Source organism: Mustela lutreola, chromosome 4, assembly GCF_030435805.1.
Source record: "Mustela lutreola isolate mMusLut2 chromosome 4, mMusLut2.pri, whole genome shotgun sequence".
Classification (NCBI taxonomy): Eukaryota; Metazoa; Chordata; class Mammalia; order Carnivora; family Mustelidae; genus Mustela; species Mustela lutreola.
Genome location: NC_081293.1, coordinates 140,592,541 through 140,608,120, shown reverse-complemented (window position 1 = coordinate 140,608,120; position 15,580 = coordinate 140,592,541). Strand labels below are relative to the sequence as shown.

The window sequence follows — 15,580 nt, the reverse complement described above, 5'->3', positions numbered from 1 at the left end:
CAGAGGACAAGAGACCCACACACAGACTAGTGTGGCTTCGGGGAATTCGTTCCAAAATAGAATATCACAAAGCTTTAGCCTCCCAGGAGATGAAAACAGAAAGCCTTACAATGATTTTGATGAGCACACTTCAGAGAGGCTGGGAACGTGAAGGCCAGTTTGAGAGGTTACAAGCCAACAAAGGAACCAGGTCACAAGCAGCTCACATGCCTCTTAAAGACATGCCTGCGGGAAAGAGACTAGGAAGGCAAGGGTTCTAGACTCTTCCATCTGAAACCAGCTAAGAGTGCCTACAGAGGAAAGCTCAATGGTTACCTTGACAGATTAAAAAAAATTAGTCATAATAGAACATATGAGAATCCATGTACAGAATGTTCTAGATGAGGTCAATATACATGATGGCATTTAAATGATAAGACTGAATGAGATCGCCATGGCGAGGGCCAAGACTGAGCCCTAGGGGTTTTGGAGGACGGGCAGAGGAGAAGCAGAAACTGGACTGGTGCAAGAAACCTCTTCAGAAACTTGGAAGAAATGCTGGTAAGTGTGGTTGCTTCAGAGGCTGAGTGAAAAAAAAAAACAAAAAATAGTGTTTCAAGAAGCTAGGGAAGGGTGACTGTGGCAAAGGCCAGTGGAAGGTTAAGGAAAGGGGTTAGAAAAGATAACTTCTGTCTCCGTGAAACGCAGGTACTCGGTAAATGCTACGCGGTACACAGTACTGGAAAATGCTAGGAGTGGCTGGAAGGACGCCCGAGGAGAGCGGCTTAACAAAGAAGAGGCTTAACCATGTAGGGACGAGGGAGGGAATGAGGCCAATGCTTTTGAGGATCCGTGCTCTCTTAAGGAGGGCAGAGAAAGGATATGGTAGCTGGGAGCGTCGGGGTTAAGAGAGGGGTTTTTAATGGAAAATGGGAGTGTTTTGAAGGCATGCTTGTTATCTGAAGGAAATGATCCAGAAGAGAAGAATACACTGATGACAGAGAAGAGAAAGGTTACTGTCTGCCCTCATGATGCACTGGAGGTGAGGTAAGAACACGGGACAGAGGGGAACTCCGGGAAAGTCCGCAGGAAGTCAAGAGGACTGGGACAGAAGTTGGGGGTAGTGGTAGTGGTAGGAATTTGGTCTCAGGGCAGGAGTCACATTTTATTTATTTACATAATAAATATGTATTAATTTATTTACCGATATATTACTTTTTACAAACATTACTTTGTAATGCTAACTTATGGGTAAGAGTATATTGATATTAATTTATAAAATTATCATTATTTATATCTAAGGAACTATTATAAAATACTTACAAATTATTAAATATAAATAAATTACATTTACTTCATGAAACAGGCAGGAAGGAGAATATATGTGTACAGACAGGAGCACGCTGGTGACACTGGAGGGGAGTAGATGAGGTGACTCTTGTGTGATTACATTTATGTTCTCTGAGAACTCTGACTCCGTGCTCAGTGGACAGCAGGCGTGTTGGAGGTTTGGAGAGGGAAGACATGAAGGGTGTGTTGGATGGAGACGGTTCAGGGACTTAGGTTTGAGACTGGAAATTGCTAGAATGTGCATCCTAGAGTAAAGGGACCAAACGACAGGAGAGGGTTGTCGGAGATTAGATGTTCGAGGTGCTAAAGTTATAGCAAATTTCAGTACAGGACCACATGAGTGTGAGATAAAAGGGGTCAAGGACAAGTCTGTTTGATGAGAGAAGCCAGAGGGATGGAGTCAGTGAGACAATGGCTGAAGTCACCAAAGAATAAGAGGGGAAGGGCTGGCGGCTCCATGGACGACGGCACAGGATGTTGAGGGAGGGAAGTCTGATAAGAGGGACAAAAGTCAAGGAGGCAAGAGTGGGCCAGGAGGGTACCCTACTCGCCCCCATACCTGGTAAGAGGGCACTGAGGAAAAACAACTTGCCCTTGCGAGGGCTATATGGGAATCTGTGTCCTCAGAGGATGCCACAGAGCAAGGAGGTACGGGGGGCGGGGGCTGGTTCAGAGAGGAGATTGCAGGTGGAAGGTATGTCACGGCCCAGCTGGTTTCAAGGGCTCCGCGGAATGGCTTGTGCCAAGGGGAAGGGTTGGCAGGTAGGTCCAGGTGTGGGGATTACAGAATGTGGTGGGCAGTTTAGGGGTGACTGGGGAGACGTGGATTTCAACAGTGATGGAGGTGTCTGGATTATGTAATGTGATGGATGGTCCCAGAGGTCAAAACACTCAGCCATTAGACACCTGGGCCTGCTGGCTGGTCCATGCATGAGGTCTTCTTGTCTTCTGACCTGTGACATGGAGTTTGATTGGTTCCCCAGCTGCAGTCAGAGACAGCTTATTTGGCTGGTTGAGTTATGGCTGCAGACCAATACGGTGAAGCCTGCCTTCCACATTTGTTACACTAGGACAAACAAGGGTTTTCCCTTTTGAATTTCCCCTGTGACCACCCGACCATCACCTGCCATCCATCTTCCTCCAGGCCCTTCTAAAAGATAAAGCTTCAGGCCTTTGACCATTTGATTTGTTACATTCTTAAAATTTTATTTTATTTATTTATTGTTTTTAGTACAATGCAGTTGAAAAGTGTGAGAGGCCTGATATCCAGAGTTCACTTTTTACTTGGTTCTCCTGTTTTTGTTTTGTGGGTTTTTTTGTGTGTGTGTGTGTGTGTGCGTGTGTATGTGTGTTTTTGTTTTGTCTTGGTTTTGGTGAACAATGGATTAATTATTGAAGTAGAGGGAATCTACTTGCCAATTTTTTGAAGACTAATATTTGTTGATGGCTCAGGTCCACCGGGAAGTCCATAAATAGGGCACGTTTGATTGAAAGCATGGCATTACCTCCATGATTCTGGTGATGGATGCCAGGTTTCTCCGGACTTGAAAGAGGCGTGTAGGGGGAGCAGGTGCCTGACCTCCTTTCTTTGATGTTCCATTCTTGTAAATAATGAGCGGTTTGTCTTTGAACAAACTCAGCAGGTGAGCAGGCTCTTTGCCTTGGGAGACTCGGATCTGGGAGCAGAGAGGATAAAAGAAACCTAAGGAAGGATGCAACGAAGGAAGGTTGTATTTCCACACGTGTTATCTTCTCTTTTGAAAACAAAGCAAACAAAAAATAAATAGGAAATTGAGAGCAGGAGGCATGGTGATTAACAGAAAATATAGGTGAATGCTAATGAAGCACGGTTTTCTGGCTGAGTTAAGCGTTTTTGACTCCAGACACAGCACACTGAACTATTTCTTCCAGGGGGAGACAGCACCGTAGGGCACCATGTCCTGCTTCCAGAAAGTCCAAAGCTGTAAGTGTGTTCATGTACATCTCCAAAAGAGAAAAGACAGCAAAGTGCTGATGTACACCATTGTTTGTAAAAATTACTCTTTTTTCAAGAGCATTGACACTTGAAAGTTGTGTAGTGACACACTTGTTTCAGAAATATTTTGGAACTTGTTCAGAAGGTAAGGAGATGTGCATTTAAATGCTTCCAAAAACAAGACGACACCAAAGCATACTCATTATTTCTACATCTCTGTAACCATGAGATGAAAAGATGATGACAATCTGGCTTCCAAACATCAAAATCTGGCAAAAATAAATAGAATTTGTTTTCTACTTTTTATTCATAAGGATGGTAATAGATTTGCTTGATATAAACACTCTAAAAATATGTAATATAAGGACTTTTCAGGACAAGGAAATTAAAGAAAGTAAATGGTAAATTATTTACTTTCACTTGTTAGTTTAACACCAGACATTGGATTAGAAATGAGTTTCTTATTTCTTACATAAATTGTTGATGTAATTTCTTACATAAAGAGTTCAACTTTTGTGTTAGCTCTCTATTTTTAAAATTATTTCAATTTTTCAATTATTTTTTAATTATTATTTTATTTAAAATTGAACTGTCTTATGCACCCTGGTGTGTCTTTTTCTAGAAGCCCAAATAAATGCATACACCATAGCAGGGAGGCCTAGGGAGCACTAAAAATAATTAACGTCACAGGCATCTTTCTTTTTCATTTCATTTAAAAAATTTTTTTGAGTAATTTCTATGCCCAACGTGAAGCTTGAATTCACAACCTCAAGCTTAAGGGTCGCATGACTCATGACTGAGCCAACCAGGGGTCCCCCACAGGGATCTTCCAATTAGTAGGCATTCAAATAAGCAAGTAGCAACTCACAGAAATCTTTTTTAAATCACAGCCCCAAAGCTAGGATTACTTAAAATGTTGCTGCCTTGGCATTTCCCTTAACATTGAGAAAACCTCAATGTTATGTTTTTCTATGTTGCCAACATAGATAAAAAAGGGGGGGAAATAATTAAGATCCATTTTTCCATTGTTAAATTCAAATAAAAGAGATAAAAGTTAAGTTGAAAATGTTTCGCTATTGTTAACATACCCTACAAAGGAATTTAAAACAGAGGCATGGGGGACTGGAGTTGTTTAAACATTACTGTGAACTACTGCCATCTAGTGATAAAACTAAACATTACCATCTCATTGGGAATTTGGGATGCGACAGACTAACAATGGAAATTCATTCACTGGGTGTATCAAATATTTTATTACAAAATACAGAATTTATAAGTCACAATGTATGTCTTCAAAGTCTTTGAATAATTTAAGGAATACTTTAAACGTTAATCAAATGATACTTATGTCAGTTCTTAACTAGAAATATTTCATTCAAAAGTGAATATAATTGTTCAGGGGAAAGTTCAGTGCATTTAAAGAATTCAGTCATCTTGCTAATTTGTAAAAATATTAAAAAGTTAATATGAAACTTCAAATTTTAAGATCTAACTTGCTTTATATATCGACTGTCAAGTACCAAGACAGGAAAAAAACCAGCTAGAAGACCAAATTTGGCGTCCACATTTTAAATTTTATGTACTAAAATATCTGATTTACCTCAATGTTTAATTATTATCTTTTAAGAAGTAATTACACACTTACAAAGATCTGAAAACTGGAAAGTGATCAGCTGGGAGTAATAACTTGGGTAGAACAGTTTTATGTCAAATAACTATCAATTCCTTTGGTTCCTTTGATCTGTTAACTAGTTTTTTGTTTTTGCTTTTGTTTTTCAATTTTGTTTGCTCCCTCTTTTCCAGAATCTGAGAGAAGTAGTATGACATGAAAGCAGGAACATTTAAGTTGCAAAATGAAAAAATGTAATATTTAGGAAAGACCAAATTCCCATCCCAACTGGAGAGATCTTTAAGTAGTCACTGGGCCAGCAAATAACGTGGGTGAGTTGTGGGAGAGAAACTACCCCAACCTGCACAGCCTGTCCTCTGAGGGATCTATCCAACTGAACGGTCAGGAATGCAGATGTTGTCAGCTCATCTCTTGTGGCATCTGCTCCTTGCCTGGAGGAACCAAAGTAAAGAAAATTAGCTTGTATTTAAGGTTTTTTTTTTTTATTTTTAAAGATTTTATTTATTTATTTGACAAAGAATGATCACAAGTAGGCAGAGAGGCAGGCAGAGAGAGAGAGAGAGAGGGAAGCAGGCTCCTTGCTGAGCAGAGAGCCCGATGCAGGACTTGATCCCAGGACCCTGAGATCATGACCTGAGCCGAAGGCAATGGCTTAACCCACTGAGCCACCCAGGCACCCAGCTTGTATTTAAGTTTTAAGACTTTCTAGTGTAGGCATTTCAGAGATTTAAGTCATTAGGAAAGATCAAGATGAAACCATTTTGACAAGATACAGCCAGAGAAGGTATCGTTTTTCTGAAAGTGCTAACCTTGACCCATGAATTGCCCTGCATATTACCTAGACCTCCACATGATAATTATATTTTTTATCCTCATATTATAGGAAAAGAAACTGAGGCTTATCTCCTTACATAACTTAGCTCAGTAATCAGGTCTGTCTCATTTCAAGTGGAGGCTGCCTATTTTGGGAAATTGTCTCCACAGTAAAAATAATCCATCTGAGTAGAATATGAGCCCCATCTATTAGGCTGGATATTAGAAGCATTCTATCTTTACATCAGCATTTGGTGACCATAGTAACAAATGTCTGGACCCAGAAAAATCAAGGAAAGAATCATCAGAAGTACGTGACAGAGTGGCCCCATTTTGTCATGCTAGCAATTCTTTAAAGGTTTTATGCATAAAACCGTAAGAGTGGCTCAGTTACCAGAGACCCAGACAGGGGTCAATAAATCAGTTCGTCCAGTTCATTTGCAATTTCTCTTTCAAAGGTACCTTGTGGCTATAACTCCAACCACTAGCTTAACCTGTACAGCAAACTTTGGGAGATCGGCTTGTTTGATGAGTTTGTGGGGGGAAAGCCGAAGCACTGAGCATGGTTTGTTTCTAGCCAATTATCCCACCTCTGCCTGACTAGGGGTTAGCAGGAAAAATACTAATCCTGGAATCGAATTTCAGAAGCTAACCCTATTAGGGTGTCAGGTTGGCTCAGTCGGTTATGTGTCCGACTCCTGATTTTGGCTCAAGTCATGATCTGGAAGTCATGAGATTGAACCCTGCATCGCATGGAGCTCTCTGCTCAGCAGGGAGTCTGCTGGAGTCTCTCTCTCTCCCTCTCTCCTGCTGCCCCTCCCCCCAACTCACACACACACACTTGTTCTCTTTTTCTAAAATAAATAAATAAATCTTTCAAAAAAAGGAGTCAACCATATCTTTTCTTCTGAAACCTTAAGAGTGATCTACTTGTCCAATACCCAGAATAAATTAGCACTAACTTTCCATCCTGGGCAATACATATATACACGTACACATGCCCCAAAACACTGAGTACAAGAAACAAGTTTTGTTGATTTCAGAATATTTCATTGTACCATAACAGAGTCAAATGTTAGGAAAAAGCTCTAAAAAGTTGGGGGGGAGGGGAGACATGCTCATGTGAGGCACACATTCAAAAGAAAATAAAAAAATGTTTTCCCTAATAAAGCTTACTCATAAAGATAGTCTTTTAATGCCAATAGCTTAAATTTAATGCCAATAGCTTAAATTTTTCAGGAGCTTATAATGTTAACAAACACTTCAGCAAGCCTCTGGGAGCACCGAGTAGGGAGTAACATAGAGGGGTCTGTTACCACCTGTCCTTTCTCTGTCACATCTGCAGTTCCCTGCCTAGTTCTCTATTTCCTTTTTTTAATCTGTAGAAAAACATTCAACTGACTATAGACATTATTACCAAACTTTTGTCTCAATTTCCATTTTTTTTTCCTTGAAGCATTTCATCCAGCAAACCTAGAAACCCTCACCAAACTCCTGCCTTCTGATGCTCTTAATAAATTTTTCACTACTTACCTCCAGCTCCTCTTCCACTTCATGTCAAAGTGACATTTGCTCCTTTCCACACAGATTCAGACTCATTTGCTTTATGGATCTGTGACCCAGGGGGTCAAACACTCCACCACAACTAAGACATAATAAAGTTGCTCCACTCCAGTTTTGAAAACCTACACTTAGGGGTAGTGGGGGTGAGAGCGGACAACTCTACTTTGACATGATTTTTCCTTTATAAATCTTTGGCACCTTGTTACTCATTACAAATAAATGCTGCAGGAAAATAGAATTTACTGCTTTGAGAGATTCATCATTGCCATTGTTCAACGTCTGTTCAATTTCAACTACTTGACATTCCCGAGAAAAGATCACATTTTAGAATACAAGTGGTTTCAGAAATTTTTTAAAAAGCCACAACAATATGTGTATTCAGTAGTTGATTTAATTCTCGTCCTTCATCTTTTACTGTGCCTCAAACTTAACCATTTACATTCCTGCATCAAAATTATCATATAACCTGGGAAGCTGTTTAGTTTGAAAGCTTATATTCAAGAGATCTGCTTATTTTCTAAATGTCTCTACACTGCCTTTACACAAGCTTTTGAAGTCCTGCAAACCACACAATGTTAACAAACTGACATATTTAACATCCGTGAAAATAAGACTCTCAAAAGGACCCTCAAATATCTAACGTATCTTCTTGATATCTCAAAAAATGATAAATTCTTATCCTAGGAACCTTGATCACATAAAATTGGAAAGAACAAATTAAATGACCTCTTCTTCCACCCTAGCCCCGTCCTAAAGAGAGTAATTATTAAGAATATGGCATATTCTCACTTTTTCCCCTCTGATTTTTTTATAGTAAGGGCCAAACCTGCCCTCCTCCTGAGTTTCTTATCTCAGTGAATGAAACACTACCCATGTGTGCATGGACCAGAAATCGGGGGCCACCTGTGATTTGGTCATCTTCCCTGTTTCTCATACCCAGTCTTTCTGATACCAATGCCTTAATACTACAAACTCATCTTATCCGCTCCCTCCCTGTTGCTCTAACACTGAGTTCTGGCCACATTATCCCTTGGCTGAATTACTGCAACACATTCCCAGTGGCTTCCCTGCCACCGGCCTTCTCCCATCAGCCCATTCTCAGAGATGTCAACCAAAAATAACTTCTGTAAGAGGAAAGCCAATCATATTGCTCCCTGAGCAAACTCTTTGACTGGTTCCCAATGCCCTGAAAATAAAGTTCATCCCCCCTAGGATGGTTCCAAGGCTGTTCACAGGTTGGCTCCTTCTGATTTCTCTGATTTTATCTTTTGCTCCCTAACTTTGCTCCAGCCATAAGTCATTACTAGTAAATTAGAGCACATGTCCCCTGTGTTGCTTAGTACAACTTCTCTATTTGCTTGCCTGCCTACCTGCTCCTCTGTTCCCAGTTAGATGTCACTTCCAGGAGGCCTACAGATGGGCTTGGTATCTCGTCTAGAATTCCCCAAAGATTAAGCCTGGTTTTATCTTAAAATCCTTCATACTTCATTGAAATGCCTGTTAATCACCTGCTTCTTTTTAAAGTATCAAATCTTGGGGCTCCCGGGTGACTGAGTGGGTTAAGCATCTGCCTTTGGCGCAGGTCACGATCTCAGGGTCCTGGGATAGAGCCCTACATTGGGCTCTCTGCTCAGCAAGGAGCCTGCTTCCCTTCCTCTCTCTCTGCCTGCCTCTCTGACTACTAGTGATCTCTGACTGTCAAATAAGTAAAATCTTTAAAAAAATAAATAAAGTATCACATCTTGGGACACGAGTCATTTTTTTTTCACCACAGTATCTTTAGTATCTATCTAGCACAGTGCTTGGCGCATAGAAAGTGCTCGGTGAATACTTTCAAATGAGTTGAGAAAAAGTAACTGCATTTAACATTTATCATCCAATTTAGTCTGTCTTCGTTACAGCCACATAGTTGTTTATGTAGATGGTGAATTATCAATTTTTCAAAATGTGCTCTTGAGCTGCTTGTTTCATCTCTCTTGTCTGAGCTAAGTGCCACAATCAATTAGATTTTTTATATGCAAAAGAGAGCAGAGAGAAAGACCAAGAAACAGAATGCAAAAGAAAAGCTGACTGAGAACAACCGATTTGTCCCTGTAAAGGCCATGCTTTCCAGAAACACTTTTCTGAGCTAATATTTTGGAAGAAAAAATTGCAAAAGAAGGACAGAGCTTACACCAGGGTATAGGGCGCTCAACTTTAGACTTAAAAAGAGCTGTTTATCAAAGTGTGAAATGCTCCTTCACCAGGTACAACAGTTGGGAATTTAGGTTAAGTTACTTCATCTTAAGTCTCTCCCCTCCCTTTCTGTCTTTCAAAAATAACCTGGTTGTGAGGAAGAAACATAATAATGAAAACACCTAGCACTTTGCTGGCACAAACATGCTGCTCAAAAAAATGGTTGCTATGAAGATGACATCATAAACAGAGAGTCAAGTAGCTAAATACATTAATGATTGACAGGATGTGATGGGAACCATTGCCTAAGGTGGTGCAGGGCCTGTTAATCAGGAGAGTGTATGTGGATCATCTGGGATCTTGTTCAATTGCATGTTGTGCTTTAGTGGGCCAAAGGTGGGTCCTGGAATTGTACATTTCTTTTTTTTTTTTTCTTAAAGATTTTATTTATTTATTTGACAGACATCACAAGTAGGCAGAGAGGTGGACAGATAGAGGAGGAAGCAGGCTCCCCGCTGAGCAGAGAGCCTGATACAGGACTCATCCCAGGAACCTGAGATCATGACCTGAGCCAAAGGCAGATGCTTAACCCACTGAGCCACCCAGGCAACCCAAATTGAACATTTTTAACCAGCTTCCAGGCAATGCTGATGTTTCTGGTTCCCAGACCATCCTTTGGACACCAAGAGCCTATAGGATAAAGATAATCATCCCATCTCCTGAAGTTGGCTGACCTCAAGGCACCGGTCAGGGTAAGTGGTAAGTGGTTACACTGTCCAGATGGAGGTGACTCTCATCTGGCAGGACCCTCACCACAGAGAAACATCTCCATATCAACAGAGACCCGTGTCCATGTACACTCAATACGCCCACTGAATGTTGCCATCATCATGTAGGCAAAAGTAGGATCCTGCTTCACCCCTGTACCTTTCACCCTGATTTCACTTAATAAAAAGTTGGAGAATCCGACACTATATGATTTGTTGCAGAATCCCCATTCCTTTGGAACAGCCCAGCATGGTATGTATGCTTCACTTACCCGATTGGACATTTCCCACTGATCAGAGCCTTGGCACTAGACTCTAAGTAAACTTAACCTTCAATTAACTCAAATTATTATGGAAAACCACATTAAGAGGTGGGTGTGCTGGCAATTTTTTTTCTCCTTTATTGCCACAAATTTCATGGGGACCAAGAGTAAAAATGCATCAATTTGAGGTCCCTGGGGTATGAAACAGAGCCAAAAATGATATATATCCCCCAGAGGGTTTGCCTCACTGCCACTTTGCAGCTCCAATTACGAAGGACCTCAGTGAATTTTAATAATAAGAACGCATGGTGGTCAGTACTAGCTAGCTGGAGTTAGCTTGCACAGGAGGCGAGATATTTAACCGCATATCTACTAAAAGAACACTACACTTGGATACCAAAATCTTGTTCCTACACTAGAAAGGATGATTTTAAAAGAATTTATTTACTTATCTGAGAGAAAGAGTGAAAGCATGCATGAGTGGGAGGAGGAGCAGAGGGAGAGGAAGAAAGAGAACCTCCAGCAGACTCCCTGCTGAGCTAGGAGCCCCACCTAGGGACTTGATCTCACAACCCTGAGATTGAGACTTGAGCAGAAATTAAGAGTCGGAGGCTTAACCAGCTGAGTCACCCAGGGGCCCCTAGAAAGGATGATTTTTTATCTAACCCTTCTTGCTTGTGGAGAAGAGCTACAAATCAGAGTCAAAAATCATATTGAAAGAAAATACCACATGCATGCTATACAAATCTCACCGGGATAACTATAGGATAATTCTACCCCTTGTCCCATGGAATTTTTTTTTAAAGGTTATTTATTTATTTATTTGACAGACAGAGATCACAAGTTGGCAGAGAGGCAGGCAGAGAGAGGGAGGGGGAAGCAGGCTCCCCACTGAGCAGAGAACCTGGACTTGGGGCTCGATCCCAGGACCCTGGGATCATGATCTTAGCTGAAGGCAGATGCTTTAATCCACTGAGTCACCCAGGTGTCCCATCCTGTGGAATTTGATGAAATGTAAATGGAGTAAAATCTGTCCACCTTGAAACTTGAGATTTTAGGAAAGAGGAGAACTTACCAGGTGTAGATGATCTGTCCTCTGGGATAAGTATAGAGTATAATGTAGCAGTCACCACCATAGAATTCACCATAGGAGTTCTGGTCAATTTCAACCCTACCATTATTTTCTACACGCCATATCTGAAAGGAATGGAATGTCCATAGCAAAATTAAAATTTTCTTGATCTAATAGTACTTCTCAGGAGTTTTTTTTTTTTTTTTTAGATCTATTATTAAACAACTTTTAAATACTTTTCTAACTAGCAAATTAAACAACAGGAAGAGATTTTATCAGTTTGACAATTGGTTCACTGATTTTTTTAAGTGTTTATACATATATTTTTTGCATCCTCCAGAGCACTTACATCAGTTCTGAGCCTATTAATACATACCTACTGTTCGATTGATTAGTGAAAATAACACAAGACTCTGGTGAAATAAGGAACTAAAATATTCGGTTCAGAAATATATCTCGTAACTTGCATAAAATATTTCATTAATTGGGAGACAACCTGTTTGTTTATTAAAATTTTTTTCCCCCAGCACAGTAAAGCATGATTATTTCCTCAGGCAAGAGTGGCAGATAGGGACCAAATAATCAAGATGCCAATTGCTTGACTATTTTCAAGAGGTGCCATTTAGGCATAAGACTGAAAAGATAAAAGTAGGCAGAAACTTTTTTTATTTTTTTCTGGGTTCTCAACCTCATCACAGATTAAAGACACTCCAGGTTGGAGAGATGAGAGCTGTAGATGAACTAGGAAAGCAACACGAAAGCCTGCCAGGCAAAGTGCGCATGCGCACCCTCCGGGGGCCGGGGAGGATACACGCCTCCCCTTGAAATTTGGTGATGGAGGAGCAGCAGTGCTTTCAGAGAGAAGCATGACATCCTGGTGAGCAGGGGAGAAACAACAGCACCCCAGGGCTAAACCTAAAAGCCTAGAGAAATCTCCGAGACTTCCGAAGTCCGGGGCTGACTCAGGAGGACATCTCAGAGTCAACACAAGAGACTGTCCCTGGGACCTGGTGCTGGAAAGCCAAATCTGCCACCAGACCCTCCTGCTGTGCTGAGCTGCAGAAAAGCGCATGTGAGCAGGAGACAGACCCAGACAGCAAGCTGATACCCCTCGGACAATGGCCATGTGGGGCCTTTCTCCCTTTGCAGTTCTTGCAACCCCCAGATAGCTGAGATGCACACCTTCATGTCTTTGAAAAGAGGCAAAACTACTTCTTAAATTTCTTTCCCATATACTTTGCTCCAAACATTGTAGTAAGCCTTGGGAATACAAGGATAAACTATTCAATTCCAGCCCTCAAGGAACTAAGGAGAGGGCCAGGAAGAAAAATAAACTGTTCTGCAGTCCTTAGATGATGGTTCTGTGAGAAATATCACTTATGGTTTGAGCACAAAGGCAGCTGGCAGCTCCAGGACAGAGGGGAGGCTTCTCAAAGAACTTCAGCTTATGACTGAACTGAATTCTGCAGGAAAAGGAATGGAGACTTTAGCCAGAGGGAGGAGGGAAGAGTCCTCAGGCAGTGGTAGAGTGAGGCAGCCAGGAGATCAAGGATCAAATCCTGGAAGAGCCTGCAGGCCCAGCTGAAAACGGAAAGCCATTATAATGTTTTATAATAAGACACAACATTACCCAGTACTCATTAAGTTAGATGACTCAAGAGTAGAGGGTGAAGAGAATTGAATTAGGGATATTTATTAGGGGGTTATGGGCAATTTTTTTTCAGAAAAAGAGAATAAACAACAAACAATTTGAATGCTCTATAAATATCTGTGAGTTTAGCACGTACCCAATTTGCTTTTGTGAGTGCCCGTAAGGTACAAGGAAAGGTCTAACTAATGGTCGCTGGTACATTCAGAGCCACTCGTCCTCACTGGACAATCCCAATTCCAGGAGTGGGAGCAATTCTGGACCAGGAAACAAGATGGCTGGTTTCCACAGCATGTCTAATAGTAATGAGGTGATCTTGCACAGATAGCCTAACTTCTTGGAATCTCAACACACACATTGTAACATAGGATTGAAGGTCAGAAACTGTCTCTTCCAACTTTAAATTCCCTGATTTAATATACAGTCATGGGCCACCTTTATTAATAAGTAAAGTTAAATGACAAAGTTTGTAGTCTTCTGAAGTTACATTTCCAGGTATACTGGCATACATGGGCTTGAGGAAAACAGACACAAACAAAAGCAGCCAATTACCTCCACTTTTCCGGAACCATCATCTACCATATTGTGCTGGGCAGCCATCTGGGGAGAAGTGTGTAGTTTTGAGGCATCAAATGGAATTTGTTTTATTTGAGCCACTTTCTCAGTGACATAGACTTTCCCGAAGCCATCACTCTGATCTTTCTCTCTCCAGTCCTTAAAGAACTGTTTGAAGATTGGTGTTTCCCCTCCTTCTGGAAGAACTTGAATCTAAAATTTAAAACAATGATAATTATTCTAAAAATAAAATAGAGGAAAGACATTCATCTAGGAGTGGAGAAAAAAACTCAGGAAAAGACTGTCTTGGTTTCTGTGGTGACAGATGTAAACCTAGAAGCTGGGATCTGTGAGTGAGTGTGAAATGGAAGATTATCAGATATGAAGGTGAAACAATCCACCTCTGCTTTTTGTCACAACTAAAGTGATTGCCCCTGAATTTGGATGCTTGAAGTAAGAACAGAGCTCTGTCATGTTACCATTACAGTCAAATATGTGTGACTCTTATTCTGCATTAGGTTTATAAGAGATCTGTAACCTGGGAGAAATGATCTCATTGTGTTCCTTGTGTGAAGACATAAACTGAAGAGAAAGGATGAGACTGAAAGACTCAGAAAAGGAAGAGTAACTAATCAGGTGTCTAAGCGGATGTCAGTGAAGCCAAATATTATCTGGCTATTAGCCCAGGTCTGTACAACCTGCTCTAAGGACTAACTGAAAAGTGCTCTCAGTGCATCCAACTGGGGTTGATCATCTCGACTGAAACGCCATGGAGGAAGCAAAGGGGGTCTTTTTTCATAATGCAGCCCATAGAAGGTCTGATCTCCAGTTTCTGCAAAATTCCATCCTCCACAAAACTATGGTTCTAGGGACATGGGACACAGTGACACACACACAAGGGAAGAATGACTTCTATGCATAGGGTAGTTTGATCCAAATTCTCACACAAGTTTTGTGAAGACAGGATGAGCTCCCACATTTTAATTTTTTTTTTCTAGCCAGCTCATTTCCACACACACTTACTTGGGTATTGCTGGAATAATTCATTTGCTTTAGGAATTCTTCAGCTGTCTTCATTGCAGCTTTTCTCTCCTGGGGATTAGCGTCTTTACCTAAATGGAAGATAAATGAAAAGGACAGAATATCAGAGAGGGAAAACATTATATGATTATGAAACATTTGCACACCCCAAGCAATAAACATGATTATAATTTTAATTTAAATATGACACTGAGCATGGCAAAACTGTCCTGGTATGTTAAATATATTTTGTAGTATCCTAATGATTGCCATTATATATAAAAGATTCTTTTTATATTGCCCAATGCTATCTTTAACCCGATCGTTCTTGGCAAATAATACTAGTAGGAAGAAAACACAGTTTTGATATCTGCATTTTATATGAGCTATTTACAGATCAAGTCTCAAAATGATAGGCTTTCTTTTTTAAATCAGAAAAGTTTTCTTTACCTTTTCAAAGAGATAGCCATTAAGTCTGCAGTGCAGCTACTATGTCAAATGGTATTTCTTACCCTTCCATACGAAAATTTGTTTTGCAGAACCATGGTCCAAAATAAAGCATTCTTCGGAAAGCAGCATCGCCATGGAGAAAGGGTTCTCTTCTGCAACCACAGTCACTCTCATGGATCCACTGGCATCTGAAACCTAATATAAAAACCACGAACTTGTTTGCAGATAATAAAAATGTTCTAAAATTACATCATGGTGATGTTTGCACAACTCTGTTATAATAACAACCATTGAATTGCATACTTTTAATGGATATGGTA

General features: G+C 40.6%; 1 protein-coding gene across 1 annotated transcript in view; it reads right to left on the bottom strand.

The window, feature by feature from the left end:
- SCIN (scinderin) overlaps positions 1 to 15,580 on the bottom strand; it is a 75,947-nt gene that overhangs the window by 11,507 nt on the left and 48,860 nt on the right. Inside the window, exons 6-11 of the mRNA XM_059171248.1 lie at positions 15,323 to 15,455; positions 14,814 to 14,902; positions 13,788 to 14,003; positions 11,591 to 11,712; positions 5,275 to 5,365; positions 2,835 to 3,005 (exon numbers count right to left, since the gene is read on the bottom strand). Coding sequence (XP_059027231.1) covers positions 2,835 to 3,005; positions 5,275 to 5,365; positions 11,591 to 11,712; positions 13,788 to 14,003; positions 14,814 to 14,902; positions 15,323 to 15,455 — 822 coding nt within the window. The remainder of the gene's footprint in view (positions 1 to 2,834; positions 3,006 to 5,274; positions 5,366 to 11,590; positions 11,713 to 13,787; positions 14,004 to 14,813; positions 14,903 to 15,322; positions 15,456 to 15,580) is intronic.